The sequence below is a fragment of the Pituophis catenifer genome, unplaced genomic scaffold (assembly GCF_029215685.1).
Source record: "Pituophis catenifer annectens isolate HBS135680 unplaced genomic scaffold, rPitCat1.0.hap2 SCAF_3, whole genome shotgun sequence".
NCBI classification, from domain to species: Eukaryota; Metazoa; Chordata; class Lepidosauria; order Squamata; family Colubridae; genus Pituophis; species Pituophis catenifer.
In genome coordinates this window covers 182,861,217-182,877,435 of record NW_027256883.1, presented here as the reverse complement: position 1 = coordinate 182,877,435, position 16,219 = coordinate 182,861,217, and the positions used below count along the sequence as shown (strand labels likewise).

At 35.3% G+C, this 16,219-nt stretch overlaps 1 protein-coding gene across 1 annotated transcript in view; it reads right to left on the bottom strand.

Annotated features, from left to right (window-relative positions):
- TOX2 (TOX high mobility group box family member 2) overlaps positions 1–16,219 on the bottom strand; it is a 244,018-nt gene that overhangs the window by 98,271 nt on the left and 129,528 nt on the right. Inside the window, exon 3 of the mRNA XM_070939940.1 lies at positions 4,944–5,189. Coding sequence (XP_070796041.1) covers positions 4,944–5,189 — 246 coding nt within the window. The remainder of the gene's footprint in view (positions 1–4,943; positions 5,190–16,219) is intronic.

The following is a 16,219-nucleotide window of genomic DNA, read 5'->3' as shown; positions in this document are numbered from 1 at the left end:
AAAGACATATTTATCAATGCATGGAGCCACCCATATGCTCCCTCCTTGCAGGGATCTAATACACAAGTGGCCATATCTACAGCCTAGGGATCCTGTCTACTTCATTGAATGCTCAAATTCTTCCCAGATAACATCAAAAGCCTAGAGGAGATTGGCTTTGACTTGGCTTCCTATGAATTAAAACCACCAAGCCGATTCCTAGAGAAGATTGGCTTCTGCTGACTTCCTGTGGGTTAAAACCACCAAGCTGATTCCTAGAGGAGATAGGCTTCAGCTTGGCTTCCTGTCACAGGAAGCCAAGCTGAAGCCAATTTCCTCTAGGAATCCAGGCCGTTTTAACCCACAGGAAGCCAATCCAAAACTTTTCGTTTTGGGATTGACAAGAACTGCACCTTCTTTGCAGAGTCATGAGAAAATGTAGGATAGTTTTTCTTTTCCTTTCTTTCACTGTAAAGCCTGTTCTAGTTTATGGCTGCAATCAGGACCACAGTGAAAAGGAGTATTTTAGGATGCTGCATTTGAGTGACTGTCTTTAGTATTTCATTTTCTTTTTCATCCTCATAAAGGGCCAGGCTGGGTATGCCTCATAAATAATGGGACAGTGGGACAAAGGAAATAGTGAAGATCAGCTGGTGTGATGCAATGCAGAGCAGCAAGGGTAATGGAGCTGGGGGGGTCTGAATTGGGGCTTCCCATGTATTTGGCTGTTCATGAAGGGTGATTCCTTTGCACTGTAGTACATCATTGGAGCCTCCTGGGCTTTTGGAACTTCTCAGAAGACAGCTGCTACTCTGTGGAAGCTTCTTAGGCATTTGGACCTTTGTGTATGTGGGAAAGTGTGCATCCTATGCTTTGCCTCTCAGGGCTCCTGCCCAACTGAGGCATCCTCATGTTTCTTACTTGGAACCCCCTCTGCTTAACAAATCACATGATTGCTTAATGACTGCAAGAATAATTGCCAGGATTGCAATCGTTGAATAAAGTTATCATGTGATGTATTGCTTAGTGACTGCTTTGCTCAACGACCAATATTCTAGTTCCAATTGTGATCATTAAGCAAGAACTACTTGTATAACTTATTGCACTCATAAATACGTAGGTATGCAAACATTAACAGGTATTGTGTACATTTTGTATAGTGTACATTTATTGGTGGAAGTTAAGACGCTGTCTTTGGATGTCATCATGCTTAAGAAATACATATTGAGCATTGAAACATTTTTGTCACAATATCACAGAAAAACTGTGATAATAGAATAGCGCAAATGTATTGTGATATTATATAATGAGGTACAGCTGTTCTTGGAAAGTGCCTGAAAACTGCAGTTGATGCAAAACGTAGCAGCCAGACTGTTGTGCTATTATAAAAAATGGGGGTGAGAAAGAAACTCAAAACAGGTCTGCCTTGACTGTGGTAGGCATAATTTGAAGAAGAGAAGGACTTCACAGTCATCTAAGATTTTGTTGTAACACCATAACCTTTAGAGTACATTCCAAGACATTTAGTTACTCCTGTTTCCTTGCCTTGCCTACTTTGAAAGGCTGACAGTTCATGGTGCAGGGTTCAGGTTATTTAAAGATATGTCAATTTACCAATTGTGTATCATACAACTGTGTTAGGTGCTGGTATTAACCTTTAAAATCCTAAATGGTTTAGAGTCTGGTTCTCCATCTCTCCCATTATAAACTTGATAGGTTGTTTAGATCAGTGACAATGATCCTTTTGAATACGTTTCCACTACCAGAAGCTCTAGTATTGGTATGGAGGAATGAGTCTTCTCCCAAATAGCTCCAGACCATGTGGAAAAAGGTATTTTTTTTTTATTTGATTTATATGTCGCCCTTCTCCGGAGACTCAGGGTGGCTTTCAATGCGTTAAGCAATAGCCTTCATACTTTTGTATGTTTATACAAAGTCAGCTTATTGCCCCCACAAACTGGGTCCTCATTTTACCTACCTTAGAAAGGATGGAAGGCTGAGTCAACCTTGAGCCTTGGAGAGATTCGAACCAACAGTAAATTGCAGGCAGCTGTGTTAATAACAGGGTGCTTTAGACCACTGTACTACCAAGGCCCTATTTGGCACTCTCCCTGTATTTAAAAAGATGCTAAATGTTTCAACAACCTTTTAATTATTATTTTAATAACTGAGTTTGATTTTTATTTCAATTGTGTTAATTGTGTAGTAATCTTTGTTGTGGTGGTGGTTTGATACTTTATTTTTAATTGTTGTAAGCTGTGTCTTAGATAAAACAAATAGAAAGAGCATATAAATAAATAAAATACACATTGTGTTAATGCCACTTGGAAAATTTCTACGTACATTACTGGGAGATGTGTTGCCCAGCCTACAAATGGTGCAAATACTGGGAACGAATGGCTGATTTACTGTGACATGACATTTAATCAGGGATGGAAATGTTAATGGTTTGGAAAAAGATATTTGACAGAAAGAGAGAAAAATTATTTTGGCCTTAAAATAGAAAGACAATTTTCTTCCTTAACACCCTCTTTGCAGTTGAAAACCTTAGGGATATGTCAACACTCCAGATGCACCATTTAAAATAAAACATTCTTCACTGACAATCAGCTGGGAAACTTGAACTTCCCCAGATTTCTTTTCGATTTTCATTTTCATTACAAGGGGGAAACAAATCTTAATATCCCTATTCTATGCTTATAGCACACTAAGCCCTCTTCTTATCTTCTTACAGCTCAGTCCTGATTTATTATCATGATACTGAATTTATAAAACAGACCCATAAACTACAGAACATTTCCCAAGGACTATTCCAAAATAAATTATTTCATATGTAAGATGCTTAATAAATCCCTTTCTCCTCATTTCTTTGGATATTTTAGAAACTGATTTATACGTGCAATATCTTTTCTCAAAAATGAGACAATCAATGCAGAATAAAATTATCATGTTATGAAAATAGGGGTCAGGCATTGGGTCTGTGCTTTAAATTAAATTGAGAGGGAAATATCTTTCATATGAAATTGACTCTTTTGTCTCAGAAATGAATGGTTTAATCAACTCGGCTGAAGAGGAGCATAAAGTAATGTTTGATTTCACACAAAGGTATCTGTTGAGTGGGAGATGGCCATGACAGAGTAAGTATTAGTGGAATCCCTTCAATTAGACACAAAGAAATTGAATATCTGAAAATGTAGGGGACTTTAGTAAAGGGGTAGGATGAATTTCTCACGGTTTAAACTCTATTATTTATTGCTAATATTTACAAGCAATTTCTCTCTTTCTATTTCTTTTTCCAGAACATCCTGAACACTACCCTTCTTCAAAAAATGTTATTAATAAATGAAGCATTTTTCCAAGATATGATCTGTAAAGATATATGTATGTATCCATGTATCTATGTATATTTGTATATTTATAATTTGGTTGTTACAAATTTGGTGAACTCCTACCATCTATTCTTAAATGTAGGTTAGACTAAGAGATAAGATCTCTGAATACCAGCCAGTGAAGTCAAAGTTTCCCATACCATATTATACTATATTGATCAGCATATGCTAATAGGGGAAACTTTTATTTCATTTGATAGATTAGAATTATTTCATGCAGGGCTATTTTGCTATTCTATTTCTCCTCATTTCTACACTATTATTTTATTATAATTAATTATTAGTCACAAAATATTAGGGAAGTGGAATTTAAATGTTTTAAATAAAAAAATATGAATCTAAGTTAGCTAGATTCTCTGAAGCCATAATCATTAAGTTTTCTCATACACTAAACCTGTAATTTCCATATTGCTTATTAAAACACAACTAAAGTTGATATAACATGTATTTTTTTCTTATCTTAGCTCTGGACAAGCTCTTTAAAAAATTCTGTTCCAGACCCATCTTTTTCTTAAATTTAACAAATTATTCCTATGCTGCTACTTTATGCAAAAGAGTAACATCTAATCCAAAGGTTGCATGTTACAGTAATTCAAACTTTTTATTTTAGACTATTTTGAATATACAATAGGACTTGAGCTTGCTTTTTTAGTATTTCAATCATTGCCAATTTATCCTAATTTTATTTTGCCAGCAGAAAAAACTTGATGGACGTGACTGGGGATGAAAAATGCACAGTTCTGATCCATTCTAAAGGCCTGTGTTGTTTCTGTTTTTTCAGTGTTCTTTTTATTATTTCTAGGCTATTCTGCTGAGGTACTTCATTCTCAGACAACAGTCTTATAATACCTTGTAAGAAAAGAATAAGAAATAAGAAAAAATATCTAAACTGAAATTATTTGTATAGTATTTTCCAAATATCAAATTAATTGTCCATTGTTCAGCATATCACTTAAGCTACTGAGAAAATTCACTTTCTTGATCATAAAGTAACTAAGATTAATGTGATGGTATAAATATATATATACTAACCAGTGTAATACACTGGTTAGTAGGGTACTGGACTAGGAACAAAGATATGACAGTTCTAGTTTAGACATGGAAGCTGGCTGAGTGATTTTGGACCAGTCATTCCTTTTCAGCACTAGACTGAGAAGTGAAAAAAAAAATCTATCTACCAACTAGCACTGAACTAACATGGTAGAATTTAGTCCATAACTAAATTCATAGAAGGCTTTATTTGTATGCGTGTTGTTATTATGTTAGCAAAACAATATACAAGATCACAGTTTAACAAAAAATATCTGGGTTAGCAAAATGGAAATATTCAGTTACTTAATCGTGATTCTTAAAATAAGCCATGGGCTCTGCACAGAATTAAGAATCTTCATTTATCATAGTCAAGAACATCTTGAATTTTAAAAACTATCAAATCCAAACAGATTTTTATCTCAGGAATAAGTAGAAATTGATGTCTCCTCTTCTAAATTGTATTCCATTATATCTGGAATAATCATATAGAAAGGTAGAGTTATACAAAATGAGGTACAATAATAGAAAAAAAATATTACTCACGGTAGGTAGCTGACTAGACAGGAGGTGCCCATCTTGGCTCAACATATTAGATACCATGATAGCAGGCAGATCCATATTCTGGTAGGAATATGCTGGTATCAGGCTATTTGGGGGGAGACTGTGGCACAGTGAATGATATCCAGTTTCATGATCCACCAAGTGAAGGAGGGATGGATCAGGGAGATTAGGAGGAGTAATAGGAGGGATTTCATAATCTTCATTATTTTCATTCTGACCATTGTATGTCTAAAATAAAAACACAACAAAAGATAGTTTGACAACTTCTCATATTTTTTTTTTAAAAACCCATACTTGTTTCTCCAAAAGCTATTTAGTACAGGTAATCCTTGTTTTAGGACCACTATTGAACTCAACATTTCTATTGCTAAGCTAAGTGAGATAGTTTTAAGTGAGTTTTGTCCCATTTTATGACCTTTCTTGCCACAGTTTTCAAGTGAATCACTGCACTTGTTAAGTTAGTTTCATGGTGATTAAATGAATTTGACTTTTTCATTGACTTTGCTTGTCAGAAGGTTGCAGAAGGTGATCACATGACACTGCAACGGTCATAAGTACATGCTAGTTGCTAAGAGTCCAAATCTTGTTCACATCACTGTGGAGATGTTGCAAGGTCATAAGTGTGAAAAATGGTCATAAATTAGTTTTCAGTGCTGTTATAACTTTGAATGTTCACTAAATGAATATTTGTATGTCATGGACTAGCTGTAGTGGACAAAATTTATATACATTTTTTCCATTCAATACTGTTTTGAATAATGTGGAATCTCAGTTCCTTCAATGCAATGACTGTTTAAATTTGAGATATATTTATAATAATATAAAGGGCTATATTATCTGAGTGAGTAAAATGGGCTGTTGACTGTTACTCGTTTTTAATTAAATATTAATATATACAATAACTTATGTATTGTAACTATTTAATACAATAACTTATTTACTAAATAATACCATAATTTAAGCAATCATGCGCATCATTATGAGAAGTGACAACTGATGGAGAACGTATGACTTTAAATAATAGTATATTTTAAGACTCCTTGTTCTTTGATTCTGCCACATACAGTAAGCTACTGAGGTCTGGAAAAGTTTGAGCAAGAATTCCAAATACTGTGATAACCAATGAGTTGTGTCATTTTTTAGTTGCTCAGAGAATGACCTAAATTTGGCAATTCTTGATGCTCTGAATCAGCAGAATACTTTTGAGCTGAAGAAAGATTTAATTCTGAGATATTTAATTTAAGTTGCATTGGGCTTTTATAACCCAAACTAGCTTCTTTTGGTCTTTTAGATGAATACCTCCTTATTATAAGGCCAGATATGTACATAGAGAATAAAAGATATGGTGGATAAGAACATGTAAAATGACAAAACCTGGATCCACTAGGTATATAAAGGGAGAGAAGATCATTAGAGCAACCTGCAGAGAGAGGAATTACATCAGATTTGCTTCAGAAAATGTCGCAGCAACTGTCCAATAACCTAGCTGAATCATTTGGACAGCTTTTGAAAAAAAGAGATTGGATGGAAGACATGTAGGGATGAAAGAGGAGATGAAAGAAGTTATGGGTGGAAGATGGAAAGCTCAGTAGAATAGGTGTCTGGGGATATAAAACAAATTAATGACAACATGGAAACATTGGAGAGTAAGGCATAAGTTATAGAGTGAGAGTTAGAAAGAGAACTAGATGATCTGGGTGTATTTGAATTGAGAGAAAAGAAATTTTGAATGAAATTAAGATGAATCACACAGGATTCTACTGAAGATATTAGAGAATAATTACTAAAGCTGTGGTAATTTTTTTAAAATTGGGATTGGAAGAAACAGAAATCAATAAAGTATACAAAATAAATATAAGGTTTGCAAGACTAAGAAATATTCCAAAGTTTTGGTGCAATTTTTCAGGAAGAAGACAAGGGATCAAGTTTTGAAGTAGCTTTTTAATAGAAGACTGAAGATTAATAATAGATTAATAATACTGGTTGTTTTGTTTGTAATTATTTAATTATATTTTTTCATAAGAGAAAAGTTTTTTTTTCTTTGATGAGACTAAAGCAGAAAAAGATTCCATTTCTATGGGACAAATTGGAAGGTATAATTTTTACTTTTAAGCAGCAGAGGTTTCAATTGAATTCAATCCAAAAGGGAAGAGAATTTCTAGAAAGGCAATACCTAATTGCGGTATCAGAAGAGATTACACAAAAACTCTAACAGGTGCAACACGAAACTGAAAAGGATGATACTGAACTAGGCGCTGTAGATAATGATTTTTTGAAACTTTTTGGTTTGATTATGGCTTAAAAATGCTTAACTTGAAATATAAATGGAGCAAATGCTCCTCAAAAAGGAAGAAACCATTATTTGAAAAAAATTAAGATCCAATTTGCTCACAAAAGACACATTAGAAAAAAGGGACATAAGATATTTGATTTATAAAAATTTGGGTGAATAATTCATTTCAACAGGAAGAAAAAAATAGAAACAGAGTTGTTTTGTATATAAATCAGGGTGAAATGCTACCAGTTCGTGCTGGTTCAGGTGAACCAGTAGTGATAAAAACTACCAGTTCAGGTGAACTGGTAGTAAAAAAAAAAAAAAGCTACTTGTTTGGGTGAACCGGCAGTTTAAAAAGCTACCGGTTCAGGTGAACCGATAGTTACAAAAACCTACCGGGAACTGGTATTTCCAATGATCAGCTGTGCCGTGAGGTTTAGCTTTGCTAGAAAGCAGGAAATCCTGCTTTCTAGCAAAGCTAAACCCCGCGGCACAGTTGATTCCCCCCCCGCTGTTCTACTTACCTTCCCAAGCCTCCTTTTGGTGCATACAGCTGTGTCGCGGGGTTTAGCTTTGCTAGAAAGCAGGAAATCCTGCTTTCTAGCAAAGTTAAATCGCGTGGCACAGCTGATCCCCCCCCACTGTTCTACTTACCTTCCCAAGCCTCCTTTTGGTGTGTACTGTGCATGCGCTCACGGCGCACATGTGGTGCGCACTGTGGATGTGCACGCAGTGCACATTTGGCACACAGCGCGCATGTGCGGCCAGAAAAACTGGTAGCAAACCAGTTTGGACTTCACCACTGATAAAAATCCCCAACTACAACCAGAACTTGTATTGATTGATGAGCATGGTGGATGTTGGGCTGGAATTTACTTTGAATGGGATTAAGACTTTGATGCTGCGAAATTATGCCTTAAATGCAAACATGATTTGGATTTTAAAGAACTTGGCTATTAAGGCTTCTGAAGTAGAGCTATTACCAAAGACATTATTCAATGATAATACTGTAAGTTTGGTTTATAAAAGAACATTTAGTTCTTTTTGATGGAGACTAAATTAAAAATTGCTACAGAAAGACGCAATGGTGGAAAATTGTAAATTGAAATTTAAACATTTTTTTGAAAATAATTTAGGTATACTGACTTAAAATGGTTTGGAATGAAGGTAAAGTTTTTATTAGAGGTTATTTTGTACAACATAAGAGTGAACTATAAAAGAAGAGTCAAGAAAAAACACAAGCTATTTTGAATGAGAGAAAAAACATTTCCACAGAAGACAAGTATGTCTTAACAAATTAAGCTTTTTCAAAAACACCATGTTAAGAGTAAAATAAAAATAAAAATGAATTATGTAAAGTGAAAATTTTGAATTTGCAAATAAACCAGAGAAATACCTAGCATATAATTTACCAAAAATTGATATTGAAATTACAAGAGGGAGATACTGTATTAATGGACAATACAGTAAAAGAAAAGCTGGTTCATCATGATGAAGTCAATGTGGAAACAGTTGGATCAATGCATCAGTTTTTGACTCTGTAGTAGTACTGCAGCTCTATGTAAAGTCAGTATTTTTCAACCTGAAACTTGCTGGCTCTGTTCTCAAAACAATCAGTCATTTCATTTTGAAAAAAAAAAAAATTGAAGAAATGTGGATGTAGCCTATGAATTTGCTTTTTCAACTGCAATCTCAAAGCAGATTAAATTTAATCGATTTGCCTTAAAATCTCAAATTGAATCAAGTCCATTTCTCACAGTCCTGGTACTTAATATCTGATTTAAGATAGTTGGGAGTTAATTTCCTTAATCCACTAGAATGAGTAAAACTACATGGAATATGTCTGATAGATACATCCATTTAGTTTTTAACTGGTATTTACAAATCTATAAGATAATAATCATCTCTTGAAAACTATTAAATGAAAATAGTGAAATGATTTTGGGTTTTGCTATCATTTCCTTGTTGTGATCCTATTCTTGCAATCATAATTATATGGCACTAGCAAATATACAATAGGGAGCACAGATCATTGGGCACTACTATCACCAAAAATAAAACTGATGTAACAATAATAGTGGTGATGATCACTAGAATTAGTGCTAATCTATAATCATAGGGGGGGATAGAACAAATTTAGGCACAAAATCAGGCAACTTGGACAAATACATCAGTGTCCTAACAGGATAGAAGAAGTGACTGATAAACATCACATTCTCTACCAAGGTAGTTCTTTAAAATGGGATAAATGAAAATCTTTCAATATTCTCTGTAAAGAGAATAAACAAAGGAATATGTAGTTTATGAATTCCACAGAAAGATTTTCATATTGGCATATACATTGAAGAAGAGGGGTGCATTTTAATATCCCAATAGGATTGTGGGGAGTAATGTATCTCCTCTGGCCAAGGTGAATGCCCAAAAACAGTTGAGAATTATAATAGAAGTGAACTAGGATGACACTTGCCAATTTGAGAACAATTCTGAAACTATGGGGCTGAATATTAGGTTTGGAGTGGTTTGTAAATCAATATCCCAGATAAGTTCTTTATGACGATTCTTGGCATTTTCAAACCCTAATAAACAGAACCTCTCCAAAAAAGACTAGAGTCTGCGGTTAGCTTTTATTAGCCAGGTTGAATTAAAATAGTGTCTGAAAATCACTGGAGCCAGAGAAAAAATAGCAATTTGAACTGGGAATTAATGAGGAAGTACCAGGCATTGGCACCCATGGAAACTAAACCTGTCTCTAAGTGTAAGGCAGCATTCTTGATGCACCTTGGATAGCTTCCAGGGTTTAAAAGTGCAAATCTCAACACCATGAAGAAGCTTAGAAATAACCTTAGCAAGGAAGACCTTGCGAGCTGTAGGAATAAAATGTGCCCCTTTGAATGGAATCTGTAGATGGTTGAAGAACTATACTGGCCCTGATAAATGTGAAGTCCGAGATAAGGAGGACTGGAACTGTACCCCAAAATGTTTATAAGAATTCATTTGATCTATTGGGGTCCCATTAATTAGCTATTTATCCATCTTATAAACACATAGTGCAATAAAATAAAATAAAACTGGAGTCTTTTGATTTGCTACAAATTGCTGTTTAGGCAAAAGAAAGTCAATGACCATTGACTTGGGAAAGTCATTCCCATTGGTAAAGACAGACAAAATTGCTATGTTGTCTGCATATAGCAAAGTTAGAACTGCATAATCTACAGCCATGGAGAGTGACAATCAGAAGACCTCAGAGCTTGAATTATTGAATTAATATACATATTGAAAAATAAGAGTACTAGAATGTATTCTTGCCTTACCTCTATCTGGATGGAAACAGCTCCAGAAAAATAACATCCAGGAAATATATGTATTAAATGAGGTGTTGGAATAATTAAATGAGGTGTTGGGGCTACCCTTGAGGTGCACCTGGAGGCTCCAACTGGTCCAGAATGTGCCCGCACGGGTGATTATGGGAGCGACATGGCGCTCACATGTAACACCTCTCCTACGCGAGCTGCACTGGCTCCTGGTGGTCTTCCGAGTGCGCTTCAAGGTGTTGGTTCTTACCTTTAAAGTGCTCCATGGCTTAGGACCTGGGTACCTACGAGACCACCTTCTGCAACCGATAACCTCCCACCAACCAATATGCTCCCACAGAGTGGGCCTCCTCAGAGTACTGTCAGTAAAGCAATGTCGGCTGGTGGTTCCCAGGAGGTGGTTCCCCCCTTCTCTGTGGGGGCACCTGCCCTATGGAACAGGATACCCCCAGGGATACGAATGATCCCAGATCTCCGTACTTTCCGTTGTGCCCTGAAGACCTTTCTATTTCACCAAGCCGGACTGGCATAAATTTTTCAGATTATCTAAATTCTACGCTGAAGATCTTAATTGATGAGCCAAATTGGTTTAATTATTTTAAATTATTTTTATTTCACATTATATATATGTTATTCTGACTGTTCACCGCCCTGAGTCCTTCGGGAGAAGGGCGGTATAAAAATTAAATAAATAAATAAATAAATAAATAAATAAATAAATAAATAAATAAATAAATAAATAAATAAATGTCTAGGTAAGAAGGAAGAATATTTTAACCACTGAGGATCCTATTAGTTTTTCCCTTATTCAGTTCCTTGGAATCAAATCAAAAGATGATTTGAAATCCACAAAAGTTGCAAAAAGGAATCCTTTGGGCTGTGTATTTTTCAGTTAAATGGTGTAGTCTAAATCCCATCTGCTCCTTAGAAAGACATTTTCACTTTAGACCTGATCCAATAATTTTAAATAAAGGTATTTTCTAAATTGCTTAAGTATGAGACAAGCTACTAAGTTTGTAATTTAAATTACAAATTTAATTTGTAATTTAAGTCCATTTCCTTTATCCTTATAGACTATGGCCCCATTCCCTTCAGACAGAAAATATGCTGAGCTGGTAATATAAGTAAATAGGGCTGCCAGCACTGGCCCACCAAACTTTATTTTCCTCTAGTAATCTGGAGGGAATGAAAGCACCTCTAGGAGCTTTTCCGGGTTTTAAGTGCTACCTTTATAGACTGGCTGGAAATCATTCTTGGTTCAAAATGCTTATTGACTGAAGTTTGCTGCTGCAATATATGTATATTATTCCATCCCTAGTCAACCCATCTGAAGATTTACCTAAGTAAAGCTACTAGTGGCGCCCCAGTTCCATGAAGGGGTTAAGACCAGAAAGCACCATTTCTCCAACTCAACTCACTTGAATCTAGATTGCCCCTCTTGATAATGTTATGAGTTTTTGTACTGTGGGTTTTTATTTATTAATATTTATTGTACTTTATGTTTTGTTTTATTAGAGAACTGAGAATACTATGGATAGTTAAGAAAACAAACAGATCAACACAGAGTTTTCACTTGAGGCACAAATGACCAGGCCCAATTTTTCATATTTTGGACTCATTAGCTAGATTAGGATCTAGCTCTTTGGAAAAAGTCTACAATGCAGAGAAAGGTGGAAGGAAACAGAAGAAGAGGATAACCAGCAGCAAGCTGGATAGAAAAAAAGAGAGAGCACTAAGAATGTATATGTCTATACATCTGTGTTTCTCCAATGTTTTCTTCAGCTTCTAGCATGCTACTAATGTGTGAATACACTCATATTATTAAAAAAAAAATGCTGTTTTTCATTGTCTTATATAGAGCATGGAATATGGATGAGGAAAATGCAAGTTAGAGAACAAGAAATAAATAACTGAATAGGAGAGAAAGAATTTTTATTTTATTTTTGAAAAGTAGTGATATTCCAAAATATTATTTTGTTAAAGATAATTGCCATTAATTTGGTTTCCACCACAATTTTCACAATTCAATCAAGTGCCACATGAATATAATGCTGTCTAAAACTACGTACACAAAATATTTAATATTTAAGATATCAATTCAAATAAACAAAATACACCTAGGAGATATAGTCATAAATACAGAGGGCAATGTATTTTTACTTAAAATGCAGAATTCCAGCAATTGGCAAGTTTCAAGCCAGATTAAGCTTTTTCAATATATAGATCTACCATGCATAAGATATGTCTGACAAAAAAACACAGTTCTGCCTGTCACTTGCAATGGGCTGCAATAAAACAAATCTGTGTTTGGCTGTTATCACTGTACTGCACAATGCCACTAACACAGATTGAGGCAAGCAAGAGTTACCTTGGGAATCATCTCCCCTTAGCTTATATTGTGTATCCTCCAGGAGCATTTTAAGCAGCCCCCAAAGGTGACAAGTAAACTGTAAAGCAGTGGTAATTCGTTCATTAAATAAATTTCCAGATGGCACAGATTGTATGTACTTTATTAGCTGGCTGGTATGATTCAATTTCTTTGAATGTGATCAAAGTTTCTTTCATTGGCTGTAAAATTCATCACCATTAATTATATCAATCATTTCAACATGACTGTTTATTTTACCATTATATCTTTTCTATCGAATTTTATTTTATAATATTTTGGTGATTTTTTAAAAAAAAAAATCTGGTAAGATTTAACCTTCATGCTCTTCTAAATGGAATACTGGTCACTGAAGGTAATAACGAATTGACTGATTGAAGTAATGGTGAACAGAGAAGCATGCTAATAACACCCAAAGAAAATCTGGTGCACAGAAAGTTTTGCATGCATGATGTCACTACTCAGATTACATATGGGTAACCACAGGATACAAGAGGCCCTCTGCCACTCTCCTGGCGACCTGCCCAGAGTGTGTGGAGCCCTAACTTTTTTCTATCATCCAACTGATCGGCCGTCTGCTAGATAGCGAAAATCATAGCTGCTGTTTTCCCACTGCTAATACTTCAGAAACAACAATTTTGGTAATGAATATTGAGGAGAGGACATTTTTCTTCTCTTCTCTCCCAGCAATTTTTTTTTAGAAGGATCATTATTTCTCTGCCAACATAGCAGAGAAACAGAAAATTTCCTCATACTGGCAAGGAGAAAGGAGTGTCTATCATCTCTTTTAAAGTTCCTGAGTGTGTTTGTAAGTGTATAGGTAGAAAGAGACAAAAATGGCTGTAGTGAATGGATTATGGGATGTATATTTGTATTGTGTAGCCTTTTCCAGCTGCTAGAACCCAAAAGGTTTCAAAACTCTCAAATAGTGTCAATGTCGCTCACAAGGTTTTAGTTAACACTGATCTTTCTATATATGACTTGGAAGCATATCATATATATATTATTTTGCTTAATTAACACCAAGTCCACTTTTGCCCATATGACCCGCCACACACATTAAGTTCACTTACAAAGGCCTGACTTATAGATTTGCCTTTAAAAAGGTATAATTATCTGCAGATCCTTTTCACTGCGACTTCTAAAAGATATACACTGATTCTCTTCAGGGTTTTACTGATGTACTTCAAACTGCTTTTTACTGATACAATTAGTTGATAATTTAATGAAATATCCTTTTTTTTCTTCTAATGGTAATATATGTTTCAGCCAGCTTTAAAACAATAACAAAAAACAGTAAAATGCTGTTCCGAGTCTACCATTAGTATAAAGTCATAATAACAAACCACAGATGCAATAGTTCCACTTGAAAACCTCATTAAAAGTTCATCTGCAAAAGCCTTTCTGAAAATATTGCTTTTAATCCTCTCTACATGGCTGCATGAGCCTTTAATCTAAGCCTTTATTTTGTTCAAATCTCTTCTGTTATACCAGCTTCAAAAGCTTTTCTACATACTGCATATTACAGAATGTAAAAATCAGCAGGAATAAAGACAAACTATTAGAACCTGATTCAAGAACACAGACCTTAAAATCTTTACTATACATATTCTGCAATTCCCAATGTGGCTTTCAAGAGCAGCAATATATCACTGGCACCTACTTAGTATTTACCAGGATTCTTGGACCAGATGATTCTTTTTCCATTTGCTGCACAAAGAAACATATCAGTCTCCATATTATCATAGAAAATTTAAAAAAGGAAAGATGCAACCTAGCACTTGGTTTGGAAGCATGCCAACATCTGCCCCCTAAAAAGGAGGGGGGAGAGGTATATTTACCACCTACTTCCATTATTTATTTATTTTTTGCAGTTGTATGGAGTTTCCCTTACTTGGATCAACTCTTGAGTACTGGACAAAATAGAAAACAATTAGATGTGAAATAAAATCAAGGTTTTGTACATGCAAAAAAAAAAAAAAAAACCACGAACTTTTACAAAAAAAAATATGAAAAGCATCTGGGAATGTAATCCAACACAGCTGGAGTTGGGAAAGACTAACAGTAGAGATTCCAGTAGTAGGAAAACCACAAGCGCGAAACCACACTCATTATTATTCCCTTGAAGATGCATTAAAGGACAAGTGTCATATATGAAGGGAAGAGAGTGGATAATAACATGTTTTTCTGCCTCTCGTAATACTACAATTTAAGATTCTTCCAGGAAATTCAAGGATGGGATGGGATTTAGAACAGATAAAAAGAAATGCTTCTTTGTACAACACTTTAACAAACTGTGTAATTTATACAATAATAAGAACAGAGGTGATTGAGCACAGGCTGATTGGGTTTGAAAATGAGACTTGACAACTTAATGGGGAAATAACCTTATAAAAGTCTACCAGTGATGCTAATTCTGTATTATTTTCATAATGGATAATTTATGATTCTCAGGGCTAATACAGGTAGTCCTGACTTATGACCACAACTGGATCCAAAAATTTTGTTGCTAAGCAAGATACCCGTGTTTCTCCAAAAATAAGACCCTGCTTTATATTTTTTTTGAAGCGCTTGGCCTTATTGCCTTGCGCTCAAAAGCCCGAGTGAGCTTATTATCAGGGGAGGTCTTATTTTGGGAGAAACAGAGTAGTTGTTAAGTGGGTCCTTTTAAGTATGATCATTTTTGCCATGGATGTTAAGCAAATTGCTGCAGTTGGTAAGTGAATCATTAGGTCATTAAGCAAATCCAGCTTCCCCTATTGAAGCCGGCTGGGCACGTCGCAAATGGCACTCACATGACCCTGGGAGGGGTTGTAAATTGTAAATACATGCTGGTTGCCAAGCACCCAAATTTTCATCACGTGACCTTAGGGATGTTGCAATGATCGTAAGGGTGTGAACCAGTCATAGTTCATTTCTTTCAGTGCTGTTGTAACTTTGGTCGCTAAACGAATGGTTGTAGGTTGAGGACTACCTGTAACTGAATGACAAAATGCTACTTTACTTGTGTCCTGCCTGGGAGCTTCCCAGAGAGGCCTCTGGAAAACCAGTGGTCTCCGGTGCTCTTATGTACTTCCTGTGGAAGGAAGCAGAGCAAATGGACGAGACAGTCATTCAGAACAATACCATCCACATTTAAAACCTCTAGACCAAAGATGGGCAATCTGCATTCCAGAGCAACATGTGGGAATTGCAAAATTACTTCTTCTATGCCATTGTAAAGCTTTGTGACCCCTATCCTCTTTTGCATCTGAATACTCTAATTCCAAATTAATGTAATCTTGTA